The sequence below is a fragment of the Aphelocoma coerulescens genome, chromosome 13 (assembly GCF_041296385.1).
Source record: "Aphelocoma coerulescens isolate FSJ_1873_10779 chromosome 13, UR_Acoe_1.0, whole genome shotgun sequence".
NCBI lineage: Eukaryota > Metazoa > Chordata > Aves > Passeriformes > Corvidae > Aphelocoma > Aphelocoma coerulescens.
In genome coordinates, this window is record NC_091027.1 from 9,835,566 (window position 1) to 9,847,828 (window position 12,263).

The 12,263-nt window shown below is 48.8% G+C and overlaps 1 protein-coding gene across 5 annotated transcripts in view; it reads right to left on the minus strand.

The window, feature by feature from the left end:
* JADE2 (jade family PHD finger 2) overlaps window positions 1-12,263 on the minus strand; it is a 72,851-nt gene that overhangs the window by 21,087 nt on the left and 39,501 nt on the right. For all 5 annotated transcript variants that reach the window (XM_069029258.1, XM_069029260.1, XM_069029261.1 and 2 more), the window contains 3 exons: window positions 4,855-5,066; window positions 965-1,132; window positions 338-454 (listed from right to left, as the gene is read on the minus strand). In XM_069029258.1, the coding sequence (XP_068885359.1) occupies window positions 338-454; window positions 965-1,132; window positions 4,855-5,066 (497 nt within the window). The remainder of the gene's footprint in view (window positions 1-337; window positions 455-964; window positions 1,133-4,854; window positions 5,067-12,263) is intronic.

The window sequence follows — 12,263 nt, forward strand, 5'->3', positions numbered from 1 at the left end:
GTATCCTATGAGCATCTCACTTTCCTGGCAGCCTCACAAAGCCCATCTCCTGGAGGTTTCTGATCCAAACCAAGGTCATTTGCAGTCCCAGTAATTAGTGTCACTACAGCAACACCGCTGTGTTATGCAAAGAAAGTTAATCTAGATTTCTAGCACTCAGTGCATTAAATAATTGCAAACAACATCTGATGATGCCTGACAAGCTCTTGTTATTAGGTTTACTCAGAACAGAAGTAAGCCTCATTCAGACCCTGTCCTTCAGCATCTCAAGACTCTCCAGTGGCTAATACAGGTACAGCCCCAGAGGTCTGAGCTTCTTCAGTGCCAAGTTACATACCTGAATGCATGTCCCAGTGCACTCCTTGCAGAGGCTGCAGGACAAAGCCCATCTGCTTGCTGGGATATGTGAGATCTTCGTAATGGGTTCCATTTTTTCAGGACATCCAATGCTAACCTGACCACAAGATAGAAGACAAGTTGTAAATACTGGCTACAGTCCCAAATCTCCTACAAGGGAGTGTCTGTGGCAGTCTGAGTGAGGGATGGATTCTATTCCTTACTTTTCAATGTCACTTGTAATTTGGAAAAAAAACCCCAAACCCCCAAAACTAGAAACAAATCTGGATGACACAAAAGTAAAAATTTATGTTGGTTTTTCCTCTGCATAAATTCCTCATCTGAGGTGTATCTCCGACAGGCATATAAAATTAGCTTTACTCTGCTCAGAGGTATGTCCCCCACCCCTGTGGCCTTGCACCCTAATTCTCTGCCCTCCCTTAATAGGATGCTCCTTGGGTGCTCATTAAACACACAGCCTGATAACTGCCTGGCATCGTGTCTCTGGCACAGCTTGACGAGCCAAACTGCATTTGATATCTACACCATTAATGAACACCCTGGGTCAAGACCTGAAACCAGGACTGTGCCCACCCATGTATCAGGAGGAGGCTGGAAAACATCTCACTTCAGGTATCCATAAGGCACAGCTAACGTGGACCCATTTCGTCCCGCTGCGGGTGGGTTTCAGCGCCCCGCCCCTCTTGGGGCACAGCAGACACTTGGGCTGAACACCGAGGGCGCAGGTCCGGCACAGCCAGCTCCCGATGGGGACCTTCAGGATGCCATAGCACGCCTGTGGAGACACGAGGGACGAGGGTTAATCCCAGCAGCCCAGGATGAACATCCTCCCAGACCTCCTCCATCACTCCCACCTTTCTCACTGCCGCTGCATCCCAACAAACAGCAGACTCAACGCAGCGCCAAAGCCACAGACAGCGAGCTGAAGTTCTCCCTTACTACCTTCCCTGCTTTCACATGGATGCTCATGGCAGATCAGTGTGTCCTGGGTTTTAATTAAAAGCTAAGTATAAAAACATGCCATGTATCATGCCAAGCACCTGCCTGGCTCCAGGCTGGGCATGGGCAGAGCCCCCCACCACCAGCAGCTCTGTGGTGAACTCATCTGCCTGCTCATGTCCTGCCTGTTCCTGACCCATGATGACTCAGAAAAGTAAGAAATGCTATGTAAGAAATCTTCTGAGGTCACCAAGGGCTGAAAAGCCACAAGCCCATGATTGAGAAAGTTGACCACACTGGTTACAGACCCTGCACAGCCCAAAGAGGAAGCAAAAATAACTACGGAAAGGTAAAAAGGGGAAGCCAATAGTCATGAATGTAAATGAGACAGGAGCAACCAAAAAGGATAATAATTCTTAAGGATGACACATCTTAAGGGGGCACAGACAAGTCTCCAGCCAAGAGAGTGAGAACTGAAAGACTCGGGATGCCCATGGAGCTCCCTGACCTGCTGTGGTAACGCAGGACACCGAGCAGCCAAAGTGTTTCATAAATATTTCTCCTCTGTACTTGGGGAAGAGCCAAATGATAAGCTGTATCCCATAATGAAAAAATACTTTCCACTTTGACCATAATTTATGACTTTATTAAACAGCTACTACTAAAGCTAGACAGTTTTTAACTGGCAGGTCCTGATAACTCACACTTAAAGGGTTTTCAGAGGGCAACACACACTGCCTGGGGCACTAACACAGGGCTGTGTCACTATTTAAAGCGAGGAAATGCAATTAATCCTACATCTGGCTGCTCTGACATCCCTGCAGAGGGCAAGCAGCCAGCGTTGACAAGGACCCCCAGCATGGGTGGCTGCAAACTGAGCCCTGGCATTCATCAGCTCCATTTCTTGAAGTTTACCCCCTAAAAGAATCACTTTTCCTCCTGCTGCTACAGGTCATTGATACCCCAAGTGCCAGTGCTGCGGGTGGGGACAGGAGCAGAGGGGGCACAGGGAGATGTGTGAGTGTGGGAAAAGCACATCTTCAGTCTTTACTGGCCAAGAACAGACTATAACACGGCTTTTGGTTGCCCCAAATCACAAATTGACTCTCATAGTGATTTCCAAGGGGAAAAAGCCAGTTTGTGAACAGATTATTGGAATAACAAGGAATTAAGAAAGGAAATATTATTGCTGTGAGTCTACACAGTTTAAAGAGACTTAACTGTGTGTTTCAAGGTGTCTCCAAATCTGACAGATCAATAATTTCTGGAACACAGCTGTATAAAACGTGATTTAGTGCCAGTCAGGAATCAGCCTGATACGTACTACCAGCAGAATGAACTGGCAGACTGATCTCAGAATCCAGGGGAAAGCAGGAATTATGACCAGGTGCCCATCACTAGCAGATTCTTGGATCTTGGTTATTTACTTCTAGTGATTTTAGTGCAGCTGAAGGTGCAGTTCTGCTCCTGAGAAGCAAATACAGGGCTTCTGTCCCAGACAAGGAGCGGCTCTAGAAACAAGGTGCATTATCAGCTAAACACACTCTTCCAAGTCCAGCACCAGGCAGAAGGTGCTCCAGAACCATGAAGCCAGAGGAATGCTGAATAGGAGCAGAGCAGCTATTTTTATTGCTGCATCTCTCTGGGGTGCAACATCACTGAGAACAAGATGCCAAAAAACCAAGGAGGACGCCAAGCCATAGACAAGCTTGGTGTGGTCCACGGAACAGAAGGCAGGTTCAGCCATGTGCCCACACCAGGGAAAGGGAATTCAGTGATGACAGGCCCATGGCATGGTGGCTGGAAACTGGAGGTGGATCATTCCCATGCTAAACAGAAGTGTGATGCTGTCACCGTGAGAGCAATGAACTGTGATTTAGCAGTGGGGGGCACAGTTCCACCTCACTGACAATTTGAAAAGGATGACTGCATGTGCTTTCTAAAAGCTTCACTCCATAGGAATTAATTAATAGCAAGCCTCATGGGCTTGCGATACGCAGATGAGATGAGTACCCCAGTATCTCCTGGCACCATAACCCACCACCGTGTCTTGGGCCCCTTCCCGATGGGATGCAGGAGGACAAGGCATGGCTCTGGTGAAGCCCATGGCACCAGCACCCATATGCCCACAGGAAAGCCTCATTCCCAGCAGGTTTTGGATGTGGTGCTGGCAAAAGCACGGTGCAGGTTAGATAACCCTGATGCCATACAACACCCTGCACTGTGGCTCTGGACTTTGCGGCTTAGGGTGTAAATCGGGGCACAGATTAAATCACGGGCAGCTTATGGGCTGGCAAAGGGCTTAGGGCTGGACTTTGCTCCCTGAAAACAACTGAAAATCCCTCTTTTCTTCCAACAGCCTTGAAATCCAGGCTGCTGTGTCCCCTTCTGCAGCACTGGGGCTGCTGCTTGAAGTGGAGCCCACAGGGTGCCACGGCCCCCCGAGTCCCTGCTGTGGCTCACAGCCTGACATTGTCACTTGGGCTTGATAAAAAAGAATCCAAGACAAAAAAAATACCCCGGACCCAACCTTGAATCATTCTGGTATTTTGTGGAATCTGATTCACTGATGGAAACCATTCAAAACACCCACCTCCAGCAACTATAGATATCTCCAGTGCTCTCCCACCTCCAGGAAGCACTGATGGAAAAGCTGCCCAAAAGATGAGCAAACGGCTCTCTTTAGAACTAAAAAACCCAAAATGGTTCACACAGAGGGTGAAGCCCAGGTGCTGCTGCCGCCATCCCAGCACCACACAGCGCTTCCCCTCAAAGCACAACCAGTAAAACCTCCCTGGGTCCATGAGGGACCCAGGAGACACTCACGTGGCTACCTTTCCCTTGTCAAGGTTTCCCCAAAAGCAGGAGCCCACAGACCGCCCCCCCCCAGCAAGGGCTTGAAGCATTTGCATTCGATTCTAAAAATAAAATTATTTTCTTCCAAGCAGCAAAATAAAATGAAATCCCACACTCACACAGTGGGGAAGCTGGGACAGAAACCCTGCAATGTGAGACAGCACTGGTGGAGCTGGAAGGTCCAACCACCCCCCAGATAAAGCAGAGGAAGAGAAGGCTAGGGGCTCTGTGCAAGCCCACCCCTCTGGTGAGCACAGGACTGCAGACCCACATCCCACCCAGCCACTAGCCAAGTCCTGCACACAGTGCTAGTCACCCCAGGGTGCTAAAGATCCCACTGGGGAGCAAAAAAATGGGGTAAAGAAGAATAAGCATATTAAAGAATGAGGAGACATAAAATATCACAGAGACCAGAGAATAAGGAGGAAGGGGCAATTCAACTTCTGGCTGTGTGTTTCTGTGGGCACTTATAAATGGTTGGGAGTAAGAAAGTAAGAAAAACAAATTTGCTATCTGCCAGCTATCCCAGACCCCACTGCTATCCCCACTCCACTGGAGCCACACTGGGGATCCAGGAAGGAAGGAGTCTACAGCAGCCCAGGGGAGCGGCTGGGTGGGGATGAGAGGAACCCAGGGGAGGAGGGTACCAGAGTGTGGTGAGCAGAGCCAAGCGCTGCCACCCACCCTGCAGCCGGGGCTCACCTGGTGCACGCAGACATTGCACTTGTCACAAAACACCATCTCGTTGCCGTCCTCCCCCTCTGGTGAGCGGCACACGTCACACACCACGTCCTCATCGTACTCGATGCCCAAACCCTCCTCAGTCTCGATGGCAATGTTCATGTTCTCGTAGCACATGGTCTCCAGCTCCTCCAGCACTCGCTCCAGGGTGATCTCGTCCAGCTCGGGCTTTTCTGCAATGCAGGAGGCAGAGCATGAAGGCAAAGCCACTGATGCAGCTCCGGCACAGGCGCCCACCCGCTTTTGGGGAGCGTTTTGCCAGGGGCTGAGCATTTCAGATGGCAACTCAAGAGGCAAATCCACAGCGATGGTAAAAGCAGCGATTCGGAAAACGGCTGCTCCTAACTCGGGATGCAGTTTATATTTCATAGACAGTAACAAAATATTGCTGCTGGCTGAGAGGAAGGAAACCCATTCAGCTGAAGCAATGCGGATAATTGGGGCTGACAGTTTAAATGTTCAAGGAGACAAGTTTTGCAAAGATGCTTTCTGCAGCGAGGGCTCAGACAAGCTTTGGTAACACAAAGTCAGTGCTGTAATTGTTAAGACTGAAAATCGACCATTTTAAGGCCAATTAAATGGAAGTGTAAAACCAAAGCCAAAGGCAGAAATTAAGGATAAACTAGGGGGTTTTTTGTGTTTGGGTTTAGTGAAATCAGGAGGTCAGACCCAGGTGGGTCTTTTACTACCCCCATACCAGGACCTTTAATGGAGAGAGGTGGCAGAGATGCTTTACCAGAGCTTTCTCCACAGAGACAAACAGGAATATAAGGTCAATAACCAAGAGAGGTTTTTTAGAGCAGAAATCCCTAGCAGCGGTATACCCAGCTGCCTTCAGATGGGGCATGCTGCTGCCAGGAGCTCAGCAGCCCCAAAATGGTGCCACACTGAAGGCTGGTCCCCGAAGTGCTTCCTCCCACCTACGCACAAAGATCCTGGTGCCACAAACGCAATGTGAGGTCGCTCCATGCAAGGAAAAAAATCTGTCATCAGCAGCAGTAAGGTTCTCTGTGAAGGGTTAGAGGCAGAGTTAGGCCCCCATCACACCCTGTCTCCCAAGGAGCACTATCTCATCACAGGAGAAGGCATGGAGACAACAACAGAAGTACCAGCAGGATGCAATACAAAACAATTAGACTTTGCAGTTAGTTAGCATGAATTATCCACAACTGGCCAGACAGTAGAGGAACCCAACCCAAACTGCTGTCCACCCTCCCTGATGCAAAGCAATGGGAGAAAATACCTCATTTATGAGCAGAGACGGAGAAAAAAAGGCTTGAGGAAGAACCCATAAGGAGCAGTTATTAATTAAATGTTCTGAGAAAAATTTGGCATCCTGGGCATCTCTCAAGCCACAGTGTGATGCCCCTGTCCTGGGCTGAACTCTGGGCTGCTGAAAAGCCCCCAGGGATGGGGTTGCAGGGGTCCCAGCACCTCTGGCTGGATGGGGCTGGCAGAGGCTGCATCTTTTCCTCCATAGCCACTGACCAACTGAAAAAACTCTGTCAAAGGGGAAAGCAACACATAGGCGGGCTCGGCAAGCAAACATGCCATTGTCTGCCTTTTTAAGCTCTTCCCCAATGTTTCACTGGCACCGTTTCCCTTGGCTTGACAAGTCTCTGCAAACATCCAGCCTGGCATTTTACACATCTATGTCGAGTCTGAGATACCATCTAAGACAGACACTACTGTTCCCTATCATAGCCCTTTCAAGAGCTTGGGCTGCTGTGCTGTAACATGCCAAGGAACCTGCTGATACCTGTTTGATTCCGGAGCAGCCCCGGCGATAGGTGCAGGATCTCAGCCCCAGGCTGGCACAGGCTGCTTGGGACCTCTGGAGCTCAGCAATGCAAAGCATCCTGCACTTGCACAGCGAGTTCTGAGCACCAGGGCTGGGATGGAGCCACCATTTTGCTCTTGGCATAGTGCCGGTTGGATGCGGCAGGTCAGGAAGCACAAAATCACGGAAACGTGGAACGGTTTGGGCTGGAGGGGACCTTAAAGATCTTCTTGTTCCAACCCTCCTCCATAGGCAGGGACAACTTCCACTATCCCAGGTTGCTCCAAGCCCTGTCCAACCTGAACGTGAACACTTCCAGGGATGGGGCATTCACTGCTTCTCTGGGCAACCCGTGCCAGGGCCTCATGACCCTCACAAGGAAAAATTTCTTCCCCATATCTAATCTAAATTGATCGATCCTCTTTCAACTCAAAGCCATTCCCCCTTGTCCCATCACTGCCTGCATGTTACAGAGAAAGCCAGAGCATTATTTTTGCCTTCATGGAGTCCCTTTATAAACACACCACCTGAGGTGCACTTGCTCAACATGACTTTATATGAGTATTAAACCAGTCCAGCAAGAATATCCTCCTCTTGATCAGGGTTTCAACTCCCCATCTGTGACTATGAGCCTGGGCACCAGAGTGTCAGTCTGGAGTAACTCCATTCCTCCCAACATGTCAGGCTCTGCTCTTCTAGAAAGCAAAATGACCATCAAGGTGTTCCCCGTGCTTTTCCCCACACACTTTCCAGAGCTGCCCTGTCCTCATGGGAGAGGGCTGGCAGCTGCAGGCAGCATGAGGAAGGAAAGGAAGGCTTTCCATTTCCTGTGGAATCATGAACCCAACCTTGCCCAGGGTCAGGGTCACACTGGCATTGCCGCTGTGCCACTTCATCTCGAGTGGAAAGAATCAGCACCCATCCTACCTCCTGAATTTTCCATCATCACCTGGTTAACCCTGGGAAGAAAGCTCATGCTTTCCCAAAACTCCTGCACCAGAGGAAGACCAGAGCCAGAGGGAGACCAGCGCCTCGGTGGGGTTCCCTTATCAGCCTCTGCGCCGTGCAGCTGTTACACCATGACCTGGGGAAATGTGGATCAGTCCCTCCCGCGCACACGCACGCAGGCGCTCTCACACTCCATTTAGATGTAATTACATTAGGAATGCGTTTGCCAAGCGTCATCCCAAATACCTCAGAGCTTATTGAATTGACAATTGCACTTGATGGGGATGAAGCGATTAATCGTTTATGAAACACTAAACAATGGGGCCTGGGGGTGAAGTGCTTTTTCCATTTGTGCTCCATTTATCTCCTTCTGTATCACATGAAGTTTGTGCTACTGAACTCCATTCATAAAATTGTCATCTTTTTGGCTGCAAAAACTCTCTCCTTATTGATTGTGGCCAGCTAAACAGCAAACAGAAAAATTCTCCACCAAAACACACCCTGTGCACATGCTCAAGTGACACTGTTATTGTCCCCAGAGAAGGAAAGTAAAGACACAGACACTGATCTTGGTTACAATGCACAAATCCAATGATGCCCACATTTGGGACCATTGCCAGGTCAGTGGACTCCACCTGGTGACCAAGAGAATGGTATTTTCACCTGGTTAAGGTGTGCCAAGGTCTCAGGCAAGAAAACAAAGCTTTTCTGAGCCTCCACAGAGAAGGGCAGTGATAGCCATAAACTTCTTCAGAGTTTCTGTCTGGACGGACACAGGCAGAGGTGAGGCTTCAATCTCATGCCAATATAATCACTGGCGATTTGAAGCCACGTTCAAAACACTGACACAGGAGGAGTATGTCCCATCACCCCTTCCAGGAGACCCCTCACACCCTTTTCCCATTAACACTGAGTGCATTAATGATGATGGGTTTTGATGTGGCCACCCAGCCTCCCTGGAACACCCTGGTATTGCCCCACAGTGGGAAGGGCCGTAATCCAGGGAATGATGCCTCCCATGGCATCTCAGACGAGAAAAACTGTCCACTTTTTGCACAGGGCAAGATGCTGGGCTGTAGCACCTTCCCAGATAAAGGAAGCATCAGAATATGGGACTTGCCTCAGAAATGGAAGAGGAGAAGAGGTGACAGATGATGATGCACTACAGGAGGTCTCCAGATCTTATTCAGGAAAGGAAACCCTGAAGGAACTTTGCTCCAAACAAAAATCTCTTCCCTGTGTGTCTGCGTCAGGGTCTGCCATGATCCCTGCAGCTCCACAGCCACACAGCATCCCCATTATCCTAGGGGATTCCCAAGGGGCCCAGCCCAACTCCACATAGCTCAGCCCTTCCGACTGCCTGTACAGCACCTGGAACACAGAATTTAAACACTTTATCCCAAAGGAGCTGGGATTACTGGGCTGGCACCGCAGCCACAGCGCCGCGCCTGGGAGAAGTACCAGGCACATCCCTTTACACAACGCCGCCCTCCGTTATAATTATTTCTGTAATATCGTAATTTATGTGGCATGAAGGAGCAATATTCTTCTGCTAAATGAATTCTCAGCTACTCCTTGTCGTGATGTGAGCCAACTCACTGCGAGGGGAGGAAAAAAATAGCTGGAGAGCCACCTTTCACAAAATAGAGACCTATTTCTGACTGAACTGTACTCCACTAATATCAATTTACTGAAACAATAAATCCTTTCCCCCTGTGGAGAATACCTGGAGATAGAAACAGCTCATGAACCAACAGCTATCAGGACCGCAGGCTGTGCCATTCGCTGATTCACAGACTATAAAGCTGGGAGTCTACTTTTCAGGAAATATATATATAAAAACAAGCAAAATCACTGCTTTTAAAAATAATAGTAAGAAAAGGAAAGCACTTGTGAGATGACATAGGCTTGTCTCTGACTATCTTTCAAAACCTGAGAGTGAAAGAATGACAGGTCCCTGATGGGATGGGGTGTTCACACATGGCACACAGACCACAGACTCCAGAGATCTCCCTCCAGGCTCACTGTCCCTCCAGCTTGCCCCGGGCAAGTCACTTCAAACATGCCTGCTTTGGCATTTGTGGGGACAACAGCCACCCTGCCCCGGGCTGAGTGCCCCCCTGGGCACCCCAGGTGCTGTCCCAAGCATCCTTCCGGGACATCAGAGGATGACAGCCAACCACCTGAACACCACACCAGACCACCTGGGACTCCCACAGCCACTTCCAGCCCACCACCTGTAGACACACAGCCCTTGGAAGATGAAGCAACTGTACATTAATCTTTTATCAATGTTATTTATAAACAGACCTTGCATGTAAAGTGTGACCAACACACAAACAGTGAACTGAGCATCCACAGTGAAACTTACAGACATTTTGTTGCAAACACAGCCTGCTAATGCACTTAGAAGATTTACAGGAACCAATTATCACCCTTTCTGCCACCCACTGACATCAATTATTGCTCAAATTTAAGATGATGACAAAATGTTTCAGAAGCCACTTTATAAGCTGCTGCCTCTCTGCAGCGATGCTTGGCTCTGACAGGGCTGTCCAAGAACACTCGTGATGAAAGCCTCCTCACCCCATCAGCAGCAAAGCTGGAGTACTGCTGGAAACTACCGCAATTACTGCCAGGAATTTATGGAAACAGCAAAACAGCAACTTCATGTAAAAACTGATTGTACTGAAAATGTGGAGGCAAAATGTCTGAAGAGTCTCCCACTGATCTCCAACCCTGATAATCTATACATTACTACATCACATGCAAACAATTAATACATTCACTTACACGTGGTATCGATTTTCTGTATCTCTAAGGGGCTAAATAAGCTCAGCTCCAGAGGCTTGTGGTGTTTTATAGAGGGGAATAGCTTTGAACTGACAGGGGGCAGGGTGAGATTGCATTATTAGGGAGAAATTCTTCCCTGTGAGGGTGGGGAGGCCCTGGCACAGGTTGCCCAGAAGAGCTGTGGGTGCCCCATCCCCAGAAGTGTTCAAGGCCAGGTTGGATGGGGCTTGGAGCAACCTGGGATAGTGGAAGGTGTCCCTGCCCATGGCAGGGGACTTGGAACGGGATGAGCTTAAGGTTCCTTCCAAACCAACGCATTCTACGATTCTATACTGGGGTGGTCCTGCACAGTGGGACATGGACACATGTTGGTGGGCGGCAGCTGCTTGGAGACAGGCTCTGCCTAGGGAGTGCCAACTTGCTGCCTCAGGGTGAAAAAGGGACTCCCAGAATCCCAAAAGGATGCAGTGGGATGGGAGCAGCCTCAGAGTGTGACACCCAGGACCGCCAGGGAGGGAAGCAGCCACTCTCTGAGGAGCAGGACTGACAGCAGCCTCTGCCCCACTGAGCACATCTTCCCCGGGGTACTCCACCGACTCCAGCTTATTTCACATCTACTTGACCAATCTCACCTCCGCCGAGGGAGGTATCATCTCATTAGTACACAGACATATCTCAAGTATGCAGCGATGAATTCCCCCTGGAGCTTCAAAAGCAATCCATGTGACCTTTGCATGTTCCTGCCATAAAATACCAGGAACACCTCCAGCTCCCAAGATAGAAGCCGTGGTGGGCATATGTGAGCAGAATACACCATATGGATTAAGTCAAGGGAATACTTAGAAACTTCGACTCTGCCTTCAGCAAAATTGATTCTGACAACAATTTTAGCAATTTCTTGAGGATTTTCCGTGTGTTTATGAAGTGCTGATCACTGCAAAAGGATCTTTCAGCCTTGGTCTTTGAAGTCTCTCTAGCTCCGCTCTTACAATACCTTTGGATTTAGTGAAGATCACAAAATACAGCATAAAATGTTAATATAAAAACGAGGACTTATGGCATGGCTCCTGTCTAAAAGGAAAGGCCTGTGCTGCCTGGAGTGGCATGGACATTAATCTGACTCAGGGCTTCATTTAGCCTTCTTCAGATCCACTTTTTTTACTATCTCATATTGCAGCAGCAACAAATAAAACACTTAGGCATGCCTAAATACTGACTTCATCTCTAGCACGCAAAGGTTCTTTAAACAGCACATTTCCATCGAGTACAGCAACAGCTACTGAGGCATCTTACTGGGGGGTTTAAAACTATTTAAAGCTGTTTTATGTTTAAAACTTTTGCTTTTCATGTAAAACCTTTGCTTTCCACAGCAACTCCATTTAATTGGGAGAGGAGTCAGCAGGCAGAATGCAGAGAGCTGGAGCTATCTGGAGGTTTATCTGATCTTGGTGATAAAATTCCATCCCTGGGGTGACCTAAAAAGGACTGGAAAAGGCATGTGCTATGTGCTACGTGGATCCACGAAAGGCGAGCTGGATGATCTCATAGGTGTTTTCCAGCTCTCCTCCCGCACATCCTCAGGAGCCAGTCAGAGATCAGGATCCTTCTTTGCCATTAAATAATTTGGGAATGACATATTGTGCCCCTGGACAGCCCAGTGACAACAGTTCAGCCAAACACCCATGAGGAATTTAAACTTCCGCCTATCTTTTAAATTAATGCTGGGAGATAACTCCTGACTCCTCTGAATGGGAGGAGAGGCTGCAGTTCTCTAGTTAAGTCATGTTAATGATCTTGGAGATTAGCAAAGCGGGTTTGGAAATCTCAGCGAGTCATTAATGGTGTCATT